The sequence below is a fragment of the Protomyctophum parallelum genome (assembly GCF_964188405.1).
Source record: "Protomyctophum parallelum genome assembly, chromosome: 19".
In the NCBI taxonomy this organism is placed as follows: Eukaryota; Metazoa; Chordata; class Actinopteri; order Myctophiformes; family Myctophidae; genus Protomyctophum; species Protomyctophum parallelum.
This window is the reverse complement of record NC_139717.1, coordinates 6,747,410-6,766,498: the sequence shown is the minus strand read 5'-3', so window position 1 is coordinate 6,766,498 and position 19,089 is coordinate 6,747,410. Positions and strand designations below refer to the sequence as shown.

General features: G+C 41.8%; 1 protein-coding gene across 1 annotated transcript in view; it reads right to left on the bottom strand.

Moving 5' to 3' along the window:
- Positions 1 to 4,090: 4,090 nt before the first annotated feature.
- The window catches only part of nudt14 (nudix (nucleoside diphosphate linked moiety X)-type motif 14), a gene marked incomplete at its 3' end in the record, with an annotated part of 48,978 nt that continues 33,979 nt past the window's right edge, over positions 4,091 to 19,089 (bottom strand). The window contains exons 3-6 of the mRNA XM_083790212.1: positions 10,659 to 10,723; positions 9,042 to 9,181; positions 7,680 to 7,876; positions 4,091 to 4,340 (exon numbers count right to left, since the gene is read on the bottom strand). Coding sequence (XP_083646338.1) covers positions 4,091 to 4,340; positions 7,680 to 7,876; positions 9,042 to 9,181; positions 10,659 to 10,723 — 652 coding nt within the window. The remainder of the gene's footprint in view (positions 4,341 to 7,679; positions 7,877 to 9,041; positions 9,182 to 10,658; positions 10,724 to 19,089) is intronic.

Below are 19,089 nucleotides of genomic sequence, written 5' to 3'. Positions count from 1 at the left end.
TTGTAAAGGGCAGTTTGAATTCATGTGAATTACACAAAATAAACAATCCCAGTGTTAAGGACCTTAAACCCTCTGTACTTGGTTAACTAATACTTAGTTTATTGGGGTCAACTCTGTACTCCCCCCCCCCCCCCCCCCCCCCCCATACCAAATCCCACAAACTCAACACGTTTTGAGTTTGTAGGTCAGCTATTCTCTGCGGAAGTTACCCTCAGAATAGATGCTAGGTTTCAGAAGTTACCCTCAGAATAGATGCTAGGTTTCAGAAGTTACCCTCAGAATAGATGCTAGGTTTCAGAAGTTACCCTCAGAATAGATGCTAGGTTTCAGAAGTTACCCTCAGAATAGATGCTAGGTTTCAGAAGTTACCCTCAGAATAGATGCTAGGTTTCAGAAGTTACCCTCAGAATAGATGCTAGGTTTCAGAAGTTACCCTCAGAATAGATGCTAGGTTTCAGAAGTTACCCTCAGAATAGATGCTAGGTTTCAGAAGTTACCCTCAGAATAGATGCTAGGTTTCAGAAGTTACCCTCAGAATAGATGCTAGGTTTCAAGTGGTTAAACTGCCTGAATGGAAACTGGTGTACGGCTGCTTTTGAGCCGCGTTTTGTTTTACGCGCAGCATTTACACATGAAGCCCCGTTATTTTTTGGCGCTGCGTAACGCTGGCTGCCTGTTGCTATTGTAACACTTAATTTCCCCCTCTGGGATTAAAAAGTATACATCTATCTATCTATCTATACTTTCTTTTCTCCTTTTTTTTTTGCATAATCTGTTTTACCTTCATTTCCCCATCTCATTTAAATGGAAAGTTCCTTCTTTAGACCATGGTATCAAGAAACTCTTGAATGTACGGTACTGTAAGTCATGTTAAAAATGAAATCAACCATTTCACCATTGACTTCTATGCCAGTGCCATGCCGCAAACCGAAACCTACTGTGTACAGTAGCCGCTTGTAATATTCCTACTGAAATGTAAAATTATCTATGAAACTAGATTCCTGTCTGTCATATTATGACAACACTGTTGCGGTTAGTGAGACTTGGATTGTTCAAACCGTTAACTCAGTCTAGTCTACTGCAGTGGTTTTCAAACTCTTTGTGCCCAGGGCGGCCATTTCAAATCTCAAGGCACACCTAAAGTCATTGTGAAAAACAGCCCCCCCGTCTACAAGCTCACAGCTATTTTAGCTATTTTTCGAAAGATTTGGAAAATTAAAATAAAACATTTAAACTTCCGCCTAATTACATACCCAAAATAGGGCAGCCAAATTTAAAGTGTTTAAAACATATATACTAGTATACAGTAGAATTTGCTTTCTTATTGAGAAATGACACATGGGTATACCGTAGAATTTTCCTCTGTTTTGAGAAAAAAATTAAACTGATACAATACTGTATGGTTGACACAAAATTCCAAGGCAAAATTCGGCACACCGTTTGTCCACCACTGCTAGTGTCTGCAATCAGTAGCCTGAACACTGCAAACTAACTACTACTAACTAGAGGTAAATGAACCTCCCGGTTATGTGACGCGTTAACAAAACGCAATCACAATTTGCAGTTTCTTTGCAGTGTACATAATTATCTGCACACAAAATTCATGGTGTACTTCTTAAAACACTTTGCGACCAACATGTGAGTGCCAAGTTAACGTCAGTGACCGTAAACGTCGTCTAATTATCTTATTGTGCTGTTGTATCCCATATGTATTGCTTAAAGGCGAAGGACTGGAGAAATTGGCCTTAAAAGAATACTTCACCCCAAAGAATATAGTCTTTTAATATCGATTACTCACCCCATGAAGCCTTGAATTAATGGTGATGTTTTTGTTTTCGTCACATTTGTGAGCCAATAATCCAATATAGGCGGTGGTAGGAGACCAATACAACTATACACTATATCAAATATTGTTATAAAACCTCTTAACTTAAAACAGCTCTCACAGTAGAGACCTACTGATAAATGGTGCATTTATGTAGCGCCTTTATCCAAGGCGCTTTACATAGATTGTGCATTACATTCACCCATTCACACACCGATGACAGGGGAAACCAGGGTTCAGTGTCTTGCTCAGGGACACTTCGACACTATCTCTAGGGGAGCCCGGGTTCGAACTGGCAACCTTGCGGTTCCCATCCAGCCACTGTACCCCTGAGCCCCCGCCGCCCCCCCCCCTGATGATCCCTGTTCAAAGACAATGCTTTAAATATAGTATTGCTCTTGTTAAGATTCGTCTCCTATTAACTCCAATTAGTCAAATATTGGATTATTGGTTCAGGAATGCGACAAAAACGAAAATAAATAAAATAAAATAAATACTATATAAAATAAAAAATAAAAAATCTCCATGTATTCAAGGCTTCATGGGGTGAGAAATTGATAGAAAATAAGACATTCTTTGGTATTATTCCTTTAACGCCTTTAACCGGTGGTGGCAAATAAAAAGGCCCTGCCTTTGACAAAGCATTGTTTTTGCATTCCTGGAACATTATAAAGGATGGCCAAAGAAAGTCCTATATGCACTGCCATGGCAGCATATTAGGATGGCAACAGAAGGAGACAAGTTAATAACATTAAGAGCAAATAATGTAAGTGGGATAATAAAAAAAAGCACTGGTGAGCACCAGCATCTGGCAATTATGTTTTTTGTCTATAGGAAGAGTAGTTGAGACCTCACACAAATCTGGAAGATGGTCTGATGAAACTAAAATGATAGGTTGATAAAGTCAATAAAGCAGTGGTTTTCGACCCTTTTCATAGCAAGGCCCATTATTATTTATTTGGCATTTATTTTGAGCCACGGATGGACCACCATTTGATGAGATTTAGCCTCTCGGAGCCAAAACTAAAGAGCATTTTGTTATCGTTGGATAGGATTTTGTCCACGATCCCATGCTGTTGGTACCATATAGGAGAGATAACGGGCACAACGAACAAATTATCAAAATCAAAACATTCTCTAATTGTGTCGACTTCTCGTAAATTAAGTAATGCAGATGTTTATTTAATTTAACTCTTGAGAGCGTAAAATGAAACCAAATGAGAGTTAAAAGATCTAATGAGGGTCCATTTGGTTACTAGCAACTCTCCATCATTTAGCTGGGGGGGAAACCCCTCCTCAAGGACCACTGGTGGTCCCCGCCCGCCCACTGGTTGAAAACCCCTGCGAGAAAAGCCAATTAATCAGGTACTACTACAGATGAAGAGTAATCTAGTAGGAGAGCAGCGACACGCTTTGATCTAGGGGCTATAGTTCCAAACATTGGAACTATCCCATTGAGATAGAATGACTCACTTCCGCATTCCATTGTTACAATGGGAGTCAACGCTAGTGTCGCCACTCTCTCTTACTATGTTACTCTGGGAACGACCAGAGGGGAAGAGGGTGGGTTGGGTCAGACCTGTAACGGACTACAGGGGGGGGGGCATAAGAGGGGGACACCCTGAATGCTTCAGAGGGCCCAGAGCTGGACAGGGGGGGGGGCTGCAACACGCCAGGCTAATAATATAAACACATTTACTAACAAAAAAAAAAAGAAAGTGTAATTTTGCCACTTGTAAATACGACTTGCAAAGAGCTGTGTTCGCACCTATGACCCCCGGGGATGGGATGGATGTGTGTTTCTAAAAGGGACATCTTTCCCATAACCTGGAGGGACGGACACTTTGGGACAGGCACATTGTAATTGGCTGTTTTCGTTGTTGAACTGCTGCTAGGCCAAGGGTTGTGATTAAGTCGTTTTTGCAAGTTCCGAAATGGGGAAAATTCTGCTCATTAAGACATTTAAGAGAAAATGTCATTTCTTTGCATTTTTAAAACTGCTATATTATTGAAGATGCTTGCACTCGTACGTAATCAGTGATTACACAAAAAAGAAAGAAAAATCACTTGCTCTTGGTGGTCATTAAAAAGTGGTATCAACAAACCCCTAATTTTGTATGCGTCAATTGAATTAATATAATTAGGGGGAAACCGGGGGGGGACCAGGTATTTCTAGCCGCGCCCCTTGCAGGCAGACAGACAGACAGACAGACAGACAGGGGGGAGGAGTTTCTAAACTGGGGGAACAAGTCTAAATGTTTGGGGCTACACGTTGGTGGAGATCTTGTACTTTGGCGACATGTTGTTATGGAACCAGATGAAACTAAAGATGACGCCCATGGTCTTGGGGATGGTCTCGTCGTAGGCGAAGGTCATGGCCTCGTGGAGGGGCACCTTGACCACCTCGATGAGCTCACCCTCCTGGGGCGCGCCGCCGCCCTCGCCCACTCGGTTCTCCTCCGACACCTCGGCGTAGAACATGGTCTGCTTGGAGCCCGTCACGCCCACACCCGACCTGGAAGTAGTGGAAATATAGTACTTGTTTTTATATTAGAAACCCATTTAGACTTGAGACCAGATTCTACAAAATCTAGCTTGTTTCTATGTCAGTAGCCTGGGGTCCACCTATGCTTTCTATGGCATAGGCAGCTCCACCACGGACCCCCTATAGCCTGGGGTCCACCTATGCTTTCTATGGCATAGGCAGCTCCACCACGGACCCCCTATAGCCTGGGGTCCACCTCTGCTTTCTATGGCATAGGCAGCTCCACCACGGACCCCCTATAGCCTGGGGTCCACCTCTGCTTTCTATGGCATAGGCAGCTCCACCACGGACCCCCTATAGCCTGGGGTCCACCTATGCTTTCTATGGCATAGGCAGCTCCACCACGGACCCCCTATAGCCTGGGGTCCACCTATGCTTTCTATGGCATAGGCAGCTCCCGGTAGGATCCGCCCGGGAGAATCTAGACGCAGCTGCGCGACATGAGACCAATTCATTCGAGCGACAGAGAGAGAGAGAGAGGAGTGTGTGTGTACGTGTGTGTGTGCGTCAATTTAACAAAGGTGCAGACGATCAGAAATCAGCAGAGAGTGATCGACGTTTGCGCTACTCTATGCCGAATTGAAGTGGACTCGGTCCCAGACTTTCTTTTTTTTCTCCCTGGAAATAAAAACGTCTGGGTTTCCGAGGATACTATGTCAGTGGTTCTCAAAATATTTCATGTCAAGGACCCCCAAAAATTATATGGAATTCCCCCCCCCCCCCCCCCCCATCTGAAAATATTATGTTCCAGGGACCCCCCCCCCCCCCCCCCCCCAGAAGCAAAGATTTGAGTTAAGAACTTTCCCTCTGAAAGAATATATATTCAAAGATTTGCTTTGACACACACATCTAGGGGCCGCAATCTGCACTCAAAGATGTTCCTAGAAGCTTTGTCGTTGGTCGAAAAAAGAAATCTGGTCGCAATGACTAACCAATCAGGAAGCAGACAGGCAAATCGACCAATGACAAAGCTTCTAGGAAAATCTTTGTATCCAGATTGTGGCCCCTAGATGTGTCACGGAGACTAATTTTCATTAAAACTTTGACAAATTATTGCTTATAGCAGCTTTAACACTTCAAGTAGACCCGAGTGTGTGTAATTTGCAATTTGCTCCATAACACTTCGACTTGGAGAATTGAGCGTTTGGCCACTATTGACGTTTTTTATTTGACCGGAGGCAGCGCACGCTTTAACATGTTCTCAAGTCAGCAAATCTCCTCATGAAACTTCAGATAGCAAAGCACACGTACTGTACTGTACAGTACTGTACCCCCTTCTGCTTGTATATGGATGGATACATCATGGATGAGCGCCTAGCATGCAGAGTTGCAGACGCACGCACGTCGCACGCACGCCAAGCTAAGCTTGAACATTCTCCAGGAATTTTATTTGTTTTTCCAGTAGGAGCTGTAACACTCTGTGACCTTTGGTTTCCTGTTAACAAGTGCCTCTGTCAGATATGCCTTTATGGGAGTCATGGGGGTTGAGATGATACCCTTCCATTTAATGGAAGCAACCCACACATACCAATGGAGGTAGACACCACCAACACAGCGAGAGGGGATGTGCGAGTCAAATCAAACATACACTTAAGGGTGAAGTTGACAGTCAATACTGTACAGGTGCTAGCTGTTACTGAATGTGGGGCGCCTTTAACTGCACCTCTTTTTATGTTTTACTGTAGACTCGACCTGGCTGTAACCTGATCATAACACGTTGACATTATTTACATAACTTTTCATTTCTCTCTTTTGCTTGGCATGTAGGCCAAGCAAGGTCTTGCTGTATATTGCTCCCTGGTGATTTAGGAAGCTTTAAGTGCATTTCTTTGCTTCAGGGGGGTCATCACTCACATATTGATACGATGTAATATAATGGTTATGGCATGGAAATAGGTTTTATTTTATTTTGGCTGACTAGACTAGAGCTTTTGTGGTTCTCCAGTCTGGCAGTGTGCCGCGGGTTTGATTCCTGGCAGCCTGCGGTCTGTCCCTCCATAAGAAATATAAAATAAAAGGCGAAAGCCACAAAAATTTAAAAAATATAAAATAATAATTTCCACAACCGTACATACAAGCAGATGTAAGCAGGTGGAGTTGGGGAGGATGACTGGGAAAAGCAGCAGGAGAGCAGCTAGATGGGGCCATAGAAATACCAATGACATCAAGACTGCTGTTTAGTTCTTATAAATGTCATGTAAAGATTCATGACAGAACTTGTCATCCACTTTTCCCAACCTTTTCCTAATTTGTATTGTTGGCCTATTTCTAATCAGCGCGACTTTCGTTCAACTTTGACCCCTCCATCACATGGAACTATTTCTTGGGCGTAGTGATATGGACACAAAAAACATGGTTCTGTGTGATAGAGGGGTAAAGAAAAGAACGAAAGTTGCACTAATATTTTTTAAATGGGTCAACAATACAAATGAGTATTAGTTTTGTGGATTCATTTACCTTTACTGTGTGGCCCCCAGTGCCCCCCACAAAATGACCGGAACTACTTGATATTTCACCAAAACCAGAGCAGAACTCCCACCACGGGACTCTGGCAATCAATTAATACAGTTGCAACCACTATATTAATGGAAAGTATTTCATACAACTTAAGTTAAAAAAATCTGAACTATCCCTTTAACCCCTCCAAGACAAGTAAAGATGATGAATATCATGGCCACAATGTTTTACCAAACTTCAAATATCACGTAATGGCCCCGCCCCCTACACACTGTCGGCGAGTCATCAGATCGTTTTGTATTTCACACTACAAGAGTTTTTTTATCTTTGTGGCTTTCACACTAAACGATTGATCGCCGACTAGGGATAACACACACTGCAAGAAATAGTTCAACTAGCCAATCTACAACAGCACGTTGTGAGCTTGTAGATCAGCTATTTGAACTATTTTAAAATGTTTTAAAATACGGTAGTAAAAAAATGGCTAATAAGTTTAGAGATAAGGGCGCAAGATATAACTGTTAGGGCTCCATTTTCGTCACCGCTAAACCCCTTATACCTTTTTATTCTTTGCCTTTTTTTTTTTTTTTTTACTATTTTGAAAAACATTTTTTAATAGTTCAACTAGCCATTCTACATTGACACGACAATGTAGAACGACAGCTTGTAGACTGGCCATTTTAACTATTCAAAAATGTTTCGCAAAATAGTAAAAAAAAGGCTAAGAAGTTTAGGGATAAGGGGTTTAGCGGTGACGAAAATGGAGCCCTTAGTCTCATGTCCCGACAGAACGACCAGACAGACAGACAGACAGACAGACAGACAGACAGACAGACAGACAGACCGACCCACCTGTAAGAGGTGATCCTCCTCAGCTTGGCAACAGGGACATCGTAGCCGCACTCCTCCAGGATCTCCTGCCTGGCGATCTCCTCCAGGGAGAGGTCAGGCTTGTCCACCAGGCCGGCACAGAGCTCGTAGGTCACGCCCGCCGAGGCAGGCGGCTGGGCAGTGGAGCTCTCTGCACTCTCTGAGGCCGCCTGGCTCTTCTGGGATTAGGGGGGGGGGGGTGACAGATAATCAATTAACTTAAATTCATTGAAATCGATTATAACATTGAAATATAATATGATAATTTTTGTGCATGACATTACGTGAAAAGTTAAAACAAGCTCACGGTGACGATATCTGCCATTTTCACTACTGTTGCCTGTCACCGCTGTGCAAAGAAGTATGCCATAATGCTTAACCCATTCTGACCTGAGATCAGATTCTAAAAATGTCTATTACATCCTGACGGTTTCATTATTAACCCATTCTGATCTGAGATCAGATTCTAAAAGTGTCTTTGATTTAAAAAAAAATAGCAGACCTACAAGCTCGTATCGCGCCACTCGGTGGCGCGATACGAGCTTGTAGATCTGCTATTTTTCAATAGCTAAAGCATAACATGATGCCAACACCAAAATGGGTGCCCGGTCAGAATGGGTTAATTATTATAACCTGCGGTGCCGCGGGTTATGGCGCTGGCTGGCACCAAGGGTGTTTTAAAGGTCCTACACCATGAATTTAAACTTTTGCCTATTTTGTTTATCCCCACACAAATACCCAATTTTGAACAATCGTCATATTATGTATATGGGTTTTTATGGAAATTGCTCTCAGAACAGGCCAACTGATTTGGTCATATGTGTCGCCCTACTTGGTATAATCCCTCCCCCTCTGGCCTTTTCAGCTCCAAATTAGCATGTCCTCTTTGTTTACAATGTCCGCCATTGTTGATTGTCGCTCGCGGGACGCAGTAATATCATATAGATTATTATTATTATACTTTTTAGATGATACATCTAAAAAGTAAGTAACCGTGTTTCTTCACTGGTCCGATCCAGAAGAACACAGTTTGCCGGCCACTGCTACGGAGCTGACAATGAGGATATATTCTCTGGTAGTCCTGCCTCAAAGCAGACCAGAGGTAGAAAACTGTCGTTCCCTGATGTCATCGCTAATAGGGACACATGCATCAGTAAAAGCAGGGACTGGGGGTGGCAATGAAGGACCGGAAAGTCTGGCGTGGCTTTGTGAAATCCATGATCTCGACCGCGGTCGAAAAGTGATGATGATGAAAAAGTAATGGTAACGTTTCCGCCCTACCCGAGACTCTGGGTCAGCAGCAGCAGACTCTGGGTCAGCAGAGTGGTAATGTCGGCGCCCTACCTGAGACTCTGGGTCAGCAGCAGCAGACTCTGGGTCAGCAGCAGCAGCAGCAGCCTCGGACGCCGAGGCGCTTTCCTCCGCCTGCTCGGCCGGCTGCGGTGGCTGAGGTTTGGTTCTCTCCCACTCACACATGTATACAGCTGTCCACAGCAGAGGGAACAAGGGAAAAGGGGAAAGACAATAGTGTGGTTTGAAGATAACATTCTTTAATTCTGGTCTGTTATATTTACGCATGTGCCGAAACGTCCATCTGGTTATACAGTAGGGCTGCGAATCTTTAGGTGTCCCACATTCGATTCGATTCCGATTCTTGGGGTGACGATTCGATTCAAAAACGATCTTTTTGATTTTTCCGATTCTCGATTCAATTTTTTTTTTTTTTTCCGATTCTAAAGCAGTTTTTTTTTTTTTATTAAAAACAATTAAATAGAATTTTAGCATGATCTACTCCAGTCTTCTGGCATGAAAGCAGAGTACATTTAGTAAAAAGCTTGTATAATTGTAAAAGATTTATCAACTGAATGATTTAAACACACAAAGGTTAAATCCAAGAGTAAGAACATGTCTCATTTATTTAGCTTGCACAAATTTGAACCAGTACAAATCTCTTCTCACTCAATACCAGAACAATACATTAGTATTAAAAGAAATACAATTGGCAGGCTTAGCTTAGCTGGTAGTAAATGCACTATGCAGAAACCCAGGCCATAATGCATTGCATGCACAGGTACATCAAATGTACCTGTGCATGCAATGCATTATGGCCATTATTATTATTAAAAAAAAAATCCTTGCACAAATTTTGTGCAAGAAAAAAAAAAAGAAAAGAAAAAAAAAAAGATTTTTGGAAAATGAGAATCGATTCTGAATCGGACGGCATTAGAATCGCGATTCTAACTCGAATGGATTTCTTTTGACAGGCCTATTATACAGTGTTCACGAGGAGAGCTGAGCCAAGCAAAAGGTTAGGAAGTAGCTTTTAAACTGGTTGTTTTGGTAAACATTGTTCATCCTGGAGTAATGCAGTTCTGTTTGGCCACCAGTTGAACTCTTGTTTTGAGTGACGTTCACACCAGTCTGAACTTCTTCACTCGACAATCCTACTACAAAATTACTACTCTGCGTACGTACATGTATGTGCAAGTCTGTCACCACCAGCGTATCTCGAGAACCGCCCAATCGATGAGGCAGTTCTATATTTAAATATATATATATATATATATATATAAAAGCATACATACATACAGACACACTGTACTAAAGGTTGCGCTCGCATACAACAATGGAGTCTGGAGGATGCTTTGTAACGGGGTGTCTTGCATGCAGTCTATTTATGACTCTGCATTGTTGCTTTCATCCAGTTGAATAAACAGAGAGGACTGTAGTGGCTGGACTCTTTTTTTAGAAGACAGGATGTTCCAACAAACCAGATATAGCCTGGCAGGAATTAGACTGGGATTAAACAAACAAATAAAAAGAAAGAAAGAAAGGAGAAGAAAAAAGGATAGTAGAGTGTGCAGTCTGAGGTGCAGACAGAGGGTTCAAAGTAGTGACGTTCTTCTGTCTGTTGGATCTAACTGGGAGCAGAACCGGGAAAAGAAGCAGATGATGAGTTACCTGGGCGGAACTGCTTGACCAGGATGAAACAGTGTGAGGTAGTGTTGAAGATCAGCACCGATACGCTGTGAGAGAGAGAGAGAGAGAGAGAGAGGAGAGAGAGAGAGAGAGAGAGAGAGAGAGAGAGAGAGAGAGAGAGAGAGAGAGAGAGAGATGAGAGAGAGAGGAGAGAGAGAGAGAGAGAGAGAGAGAGAGAGAGAGAGAGAGAGAGAGAGAGAGATTAAACAGAGATTAAAGTGTGGTCCATATAAGACGTCTAAACTTCACCCATTAAGACCTGCGAGGCCAATTCTACAAATGTTTTATGAAAAACTTGTGTTGCTATACGAGTGGTTCTCAAACATTTCCCCCCCCCAAAAAATATATCTACAAGCTCACAAAGAGCACTGTGCTTGTATATCTGCTATGTTTTCATAGCCAACCAATGTACGGTAGCTGTATATATTTATCTATATATAGCTAAAATCTAAAATGACACCATTATTATTTAACTAGAAATGAACGTCATTGCGAGTTTCGGAAAGGACTCGCAGAACTTTCCCTCTGAACATTTATGCGTGTCCAGAGCCAAGGGCATGCTGATGTACAAGCAACACCCATTATGAATTTGATTAGCTGCAGCTGTGTTGCTTAACCCATTCTGAACGGGGCACCCATTTTGGTGTCAGCATCATGTTATGCTTTAGCTATTTAAAAATAGCAGATCTACAAGCTCATATCGCGCCACCGAGTGGCGCGATACGAGCTTGTAGGTCTGCTATTTTTGAAAAATCGAAGAGCGACTGACATTTTTAGAATCTGATCTCAGGTCAGAATGGGTTCATCAGACCAGTGTGTGTCCGGCGGAAACCTCGTATGAATCTGATCTCAGGTCAGAATGGGTTAAATGATCACTGTGTACTATTTGTACACAGCGATGGCAGCCGGCCATGTTTTTATTTGACCCTGCTGTAGTTTCATTCACCTGGAAAGTGGAAAACAAACTCAGCCTAGGCTGCCTATAGGGGTCGTAGAAAAAGCTTTTTAGTCACGGAATATTATCAGAATAATCTCAAATCTTGGGAATACATTTCTTACCAAGAAGTTTCTTCACCAATGTGTTTGTGTAAATGTGTCCACTAGCATAACCCACGTTGGTTTCTGTCCAACCACCCTAGGGGAATCTTTGAACGGCTGCTGAAAGTTGGGGTACCATCTTGGCCATGCATGAGAAAGGTTTGCAGCATTTCATTACATTTATACACAATACATTATCAGTGTATCACTGCCATCACTGAGTCATGTGTACAAAGGTGGTTTTCGCTGGGGTGTGTGTGTGTGTGTGTGTGTGTGTGTGTGTGTGTGTGTGTGTGTGTGTGTGTGTGTGTGTGTGTTTCTGCCAGTGGCGACTTGAGGCCCGGGGTCTGTGTTGGGAAAGCGGAAGCGTCTGAGCCAGCAGGAAACCCTGCCCTGTCTTTCCCATGACGAGAAAGTGTGAGAGAGAGAGAGAGAGAGAGAGAGAGAGAGAGAGAGAGAGAGAGAGAGAGAGAGAGACCAATTCATTTCATATATCGCCCCACGCCGGTGTTGCAATTCTTTCTTCTTTTTTTAACCCATTCTGACCTGAGATCAGATTCATACGAGGTTTCCACCGGACACACACTGGTCTGATGAACCCATTCTGACCTGAGATCAGATTCTAAAAATGTCAGTCGCTCTTTGATTTTTCAAAAATAGCAGACCTACAAGCTCGTATCGCGCCACTCGGTGGCGCGATATGAGCTTGTAGATCTGCTATTTTTCAATAGCTAAAGCATAACATGATGCTGACACCAAAATGGGTGCCCGTTCAGAATGGGTTAATATGTTTTATCCCACGATTTTTGAAACCCATTTTTTCACCCAGTGTCAATTATCTAATGTAATCCTGGGCGCTACACTTCCTCTGCCAACCTGGGGGGGGGCAGCGGACTGACCTCATGCTGCATTTGCATTCTTGTCCACCATTCACACTGTGAGCTTGTGGATCTGTCATTTTGGCAAGTGGTACTACAGGCCGTAGTATCTATACCAAGTCGTTCACTGTCTTGGGTGTCCTTGGTGTACAGTAACTGCACTCTGATCAGACAGCTATATTAAAAAATAAAACAGTGACAGTCTGGGAGTCCCTGAAGGATCTCACTTCTCAGTGCAAGACGTCTACAGTCAGTGTGTGTGTGGTCCCTGTTATCAGCAGCGTTATACTGTGTGAGAGGAAGAGGCCAGCTGATTTAAAAAGCCCCCGGTCAAATCAGGGGCCTCTTATCTGGACACAATCAATTCAGGGGCCTCTTATCTGGACACCGACTATGGAAACCCCTGCCTGTCACTTTTCCATCCTCTTCCTCTTTCTCCATCGCACCGCCATTCACACAGCCCGCTCCTCCATTCACATCCTCCTCTCCTAGGAAAGGCCTAGTGTACCGTACCCATGATGAGTACAGAAGAAGTCTTATAGAGGAGTACAGAAGTCTTATAGAGGAGTAGAGAAGTCTTATAGTGGAGTACACAAGTCTTATAGTGGAGTACAGAAGTCTTATAGGAGTACACAAGTCTTATAGTGGAGTAGAGAAGTCTTATAGTGGAGTACACAAGTCTTATAGGAGTACAGAAGTCTTATAGTGGAGTACAGAAGTCTTATAGTGGAGTACAGAAGTCTTATAGTGGAGTACAGAAGTCTTATAGTGGAGTACAGAAGTCTTATAGTGGAGTACAGAAGTCTTATAGTGGAGTACAGAAGTCTTATAGTGGAGTACAGAAGTCTTATAGTGGAGTACAGAAGTCTCATAGTGGAGTACAGACGTCTCATAGTGGAGTACAGAAGTCTTATAGTAGAGTACAGAAGTCTTATAGAGGAGTACAGAAGTCTTATAGTGGAGTAGAGAAGTCTTATAGTGGAGTACAGAAGTCTTATAGTGGAGTACAGAAGTATTATAGTGGAGTACAGAAGTCTTATAGTGGAGTACAGAAGTCTTATAGTGGACTACAGAAGTCTTATAGTGGACTACAGAAGTCTTATAGTGGAGTACAGAAGTCTTATAGTGGAGTACAGAAGTCTTATAGTGGAGTACAGAAGTCTTATAGAGGAGTACAGAAGTCTTATAGAGGAGTACAGAAGTCTTATAGAGGAGTACAGAAGTCTTATAGTGGAGTACAGAAGTCTTATAGTGGAGTACAGAAGTCTTATAGTGGAGTACAGAAGTCTTATAGTGGACTACAGAAGTCTTATAGTGGAGTACAGAAGTCTTATAGTGGAGTACAGAAGTCTCATAGTGGAGTACAGAAGTCTTATAGTGGAGTACAGAAGTCTTATAGTGGAGTACAGAAGTCTTATAGAGGAGTACAGAAGTCTTATAGTGGAGTACAGAAGTCTTATAGTGGAGTACAGAAGTCTTATAGTGGACTACAGAAGTCTTATAGTGGAGTACAGAAGTCTTATAGTGGAGTACAGAAGTCTCATAGTGGAGTACAGAAGTCTTATAGAGGAGTACAGAAGTCTTATAGAGGAGTACAGAAGTCTTATAGTGGAGTACAGAAGTCTTATAGTGGACTACAGAAGTCTTATAGAGGAGTACAGAAGTCTTATAGTGGACTACAGAAGTCTTATAGTGGAGTACAGAAGTCTTATAGTGGAGTACAGAAGTCTCATAGTGGAGTACAGAAGTCTTATAGAGGAGTACAGAAGTCTTATAGAGGAGTACAGAAGTCTTATAGTGGAGTACAGAAGTCTTATAGTGGACTACAGAAGTCTTATAGAGGAGTACAGAAGTCTTATAGTGGAGTACAGAAGTCTTATAGTGGAGTACAGAAGTCTTATAGAGGAGTACAGAAGTCTTATAGAGGAGTACAGAAGTCTTATAGAGGAGTACAGAAGTCTTATAGTGGAGTACAGAAGTCTTATAGTGGACTACAGAAGTCTTATAGTGGAGTACAGAAGTCTTATAGTGGAGTACAGAAGTCTTATAGTGGAGTACAGAAGTCTTATAGTGGAGTACAGAAGTCTCATAGTGGAGTACAGAAGTCTTATAGTGGAGTACAGAAGTCTCATAGTGGAGTACAGAAGTCTTATAGTGGAGTACAGAAGTCTTATAGTGGAGTACAGAAGTCTTATAGTGGAGTACAGAAGTCTTATAGTGGACTACAGAAGTCTTATAGTGGAGTACAGAAGTCTTATAGAGGAGTACAGAAGTCTTATAGAGGAGTACAGAAGTCTTATAGAGGAGTACAGAAGTCTTATAGTGGAGTACAGAAGTCTTATAGTGGAGTACAGAAGTCTTATAGAGGACTACAGAAGTCTTATAGTGGAGTACAGAAGTCTTATAGAGGAGTACAGAAGTCTTATAGAGGAGTACAGAAGTCTTATAGAGGAGTACAGAAGTCTTATAGTGGAGTACAGAAGTCTTATAGTGGAGTACAGAAGTCTTATAGAGGAGTACAGAAGTCTTATAGTGGAGTACAGAAGTCTTATAGTGGAGTACAGAAGTCTTATAGTGGAGTACAGAAGTCTTATAGTGGAGTACAGAAGTCTTATAGAGGAGTACAGAAGTCTTATAGAGGAGTACAGAAGTCTTATAGAGGAGTACAGAAGTCTTATAGAGGAGTACAGAAGTCTTATAGAGGAGTACAGAAGTCTTATAGAGGAGTACAGAAGTCTTATAGAGGAGTACAGAAGTCTTATAGAGGAGTACAGAAGTCTTATAGAGGAGTACAGAAGTCTTATAGAGGAGTACAGAAGTCTTATAGTGGACTACAGAAGTCTTATAGAGGAGTACAGAAGTCTTATAGAGGAGTACAGAAGTCTTATAGAGGAGTACAGAAGTCTTATAGAGGAGTACAGAAGTCTTATAGAGGAGTACAGAAGTCTTATAGAGGAGTACAGAAGTCTTATAGTGGAGTACAGAAGTCTTATAGTGGAGTACAGAAGTCTTATAGAGGAGTACAGAAGTCTTATAGAGGAGTACAGAAGTCTTATAGTGGAGTACAGAAGTCTTATAGTGGACTACAGAAGTCTTATAGTGGAGTACAGAAGTCTTATAGAGGAGTACAGAAGTCTTATAGTGGAGTACAGAAGTCTTATAGAGGAGTACAGAAGTCTTATAGTGGACTACAGAAGTCTTATAGTGGAGTACAGAAGTCTTATAGTGGAGTACAGAAGTCTTATAGTGGAGTACAGAAGTCTTATAGAGGAGTACAGAAGTCTTATAGTGGACTACAGAAGTCTTATAGTGGAGTACAGAAGTCTTATAGAGGAGTACAGAAGTCTTATAGAGGAGTACAGAAGTCTTATAGAGGAGTACAGAAGTCTTATAGTGGAGTACAGAAGTCTTATAGTGGAGTACAGAAGTCTTATAGTGGACTACAGAAGTCTTATAGTGGAGTACAGAAGTCTTATAGTGGAGTACAGAAGTCTTATAGTGGAGTAGAGAAGTCTCATAGTGGAGTACAGAAGTCTTATAGAGGAGTACAGAAGTCTTATAGAGGAGTACAGAAGTCTTATAGTGGAGTAGAGAAGTCTTATAGTGGACTACAGAAGTCTTATAGAGGACTACAGAAGTCTTATAGAGGAGTACAGAAGTCTTATAGAGGAGTAGAGAAGTCTTATAGAGGAGTACAGAAGTCTTATAGTGGAGTACAGAAGTCTTATAGAGGAGTACAGAAGTCTTATAGAGGAGTACAGAAGTCTTATAGAGGAGTACAGAAGTCTTATAGAGGAGTACAGAAGTCTTATAGAGGAGTAGAGAAGTCTTATAGAGGAGTACAGAAGTCTTATAGTGGAGTACAGAAGTCTTATAGTGGAGTACAGAAGTCTTATAGTGGAGTACAGAAGTCTTATAGTGGACTACAGAAGTCTTATAGTGGAGTACAGAAGTCTTATAGTGGAGTACAGAAGTCTTATAGTGGAGTACAGAAGTCTTATAGTGGACTACAGAAGTCTTATAGTGGAGTACAGAAGTCTTATAGTGGAGTACAGAAGTCTTATAGTGGACTACAGAAGTCTTATAGTGGAGTACAGAAGTCTTATAGAGGAGTACAGAAGTCTTATAGTGGAGTACAGAAGTCTTATAGAGGAGTAGAGAAGTCTTATAGAGGAGTACAGAAGTCTTATAGTGGAGTACAGAAGTCTTATAGTGGAGTACAGAAGTCTTATAGAGGAGTACAGAAGTCTTATAGTGGACTACAGAAGTCTTATAGTGGAGTACAGAAGTCTTATAGTGGAGTACAGAAGTCTTATAGTGGAGTACAGAAGTCTTATAGTGGAGTACAGAAGTCTTATAGTGGAGTACAGAAGTCTTATAGTGGAGTACAGAAGTCTTATAGTGGACTACAGAAGTCTTATAGTGGAGTACAGAAGTCTTATAGTGGAGTACAGAAGTCTTATAGTGGACTACAGAAGTCTTATAGTGGAGTACAGAAGTCTTATAGTGGAGTACAGAAGTCTTATAGTGGAGTACAGAAGTCTTATAGAGGAGTAGAGAAGTCTTATAGAGGAGTACAGAAGTCTTATAGTGGAGTACAGAAGTCTTATAGTGGAGTACAGAAGTCTTATAGAGGAGTACAGAAGTCTTATAGTGGACTACAGAAGTCTTATAGTGGAGTACAGAAGTCTTATAGTGGAGTACAGAAGTCTTATAGTGGAGTACAGAAGTCTTATAGTGGAGTACAGAAGTCTTATAGTGGAGTACAGAAGTCTTATAGTGGACTACAGAAGTCTTATAGTGGACTACAGAAGTCTTATAGTGGAGTACAGAAGTCTTATAGTGGACTACAGAAGTCTTATAGTGGACTACAGAAGTCTTATAGTGGAGTACAGAAGTCTTATAGTGGACTACAGAAGTCTTATAGTGGAGTACAGAAGTCTTATAGTGGACTACAGAAGTCTTATAGTGGAGTACAGAAGTCTTATAGAGGAGTACAGAAGTCTTATAGTGGACTACAGAAGTCTTATAGTGGAGTACAGAAGTCTTATAGAGGAGTACAGAAGTCTTATAGTGGACTACAGAAGTCTTATAGTGGAGTACAGAAGTCTTATAGTGGACTACAGAAGTCTTATAGTGGAGTACAGAAGTCTTATAGAGGAGTACAGAAGTCTTATAGAGGAGTACAGAAGTCTTATAGTGGAGTACAGAAGTCTTATAGTGGAGTACAGAAGTCTTATAGTGGACTACAGAAGTCTTATAGTGGAGTACAGAAGTCTTATAGAGGAGTACAGAAGTCTTATAGTGGAGTACAGAAGTCTTATAGTGGAGTACAGAAGTCTTATAGTGGACTACAGAAGTCTTATAGTGGAGTACAGAAGTCTAATAGAGGAGTACAGAAGTCTTATAGTGGAGTACAGAAGTCTTATAGTGGAGTACAGAAGTCTTATAGTGGACTACAGAAGTCTTATAGAGGAGTACAGAAGTCTTATAGAGGAGTACAGAAGTCTCATAGTGGAGTACAGAAGTCTTATAGTGGAGTACAGAAGTCTTATAGTGGACTACAGAAGTCTTATAGAGGAGTACAGAAGTCTTATAGTGGACTACAGAAGTCTTATAGTGGAGTACAGAAGTCTTATAGTGGACTACAGAAGTCTTATAGAGGAGTACAGAAGTCTCATAGTGGAGTACAGAAGTCTCATAGTGGAGTACAGAAGTCTTATAGTGGACTACAGAAGTCTTATAGTGGAGTACAGAAGTCTTATAGTGGAGTACAGAAGTCTTATAGTGGAGTACAGAAGTCTTATAGTGGAGTACAGAAGTCTTATAGTGGAGTACAGAAGTCTTATAGTGGAGTACAGAAGTCTTATAGAGGAGTACAGAAGTCTTATAGTGGAGTACAGAAGTCTTATAGTGGAGTACAGAAGTCTTATAGAGGAGTACAGAAGTCTTATAGTGGACTACAGAAGTCTTATAGTGGACTACAGAAGTCTTATAGAGGAGTACAGAAGTCTTATAGTGGAGTACAGAAGTCTTATAGTGGAGTACAGAAGTCTTATAGTGGAGTACAGAAGTCTTATAGTGGACTACAGAAGTCTTATAGTGGAGTACAGAAGTCTTATAGTGGAGTACAGAAGTCTTATAGTGGAGTACAGAAGTCTTATAGAGGAGTACAGAAGTCTTATAGAGGAGTACAGAAGTCTTATAGTGGAGTAGAGAAGTCTTATAGTGGAGTAGAGAAGTCTACAGAAGTCTTATAGTGGAGTGCAGAAGTCTTATAGTGGAGTACAGAAGTCTTATAGTGGAGTACAGAAGTCTTAGCGCCAGAACATCTCTCCATGTCTCCAGTACAAGCAGAGGTACAGATCCCAGCCAGAAGTGGGGGGGGGGGGGGGGGGGGGGAACGCAGGCCCGGGGCATGGAAGTTTTCCCGCGAGGGCTGCAGGTCTGAGCCTTGAACCGTTTGTTCCGTGCCATTACTGCTGTGTGGCCCGGCC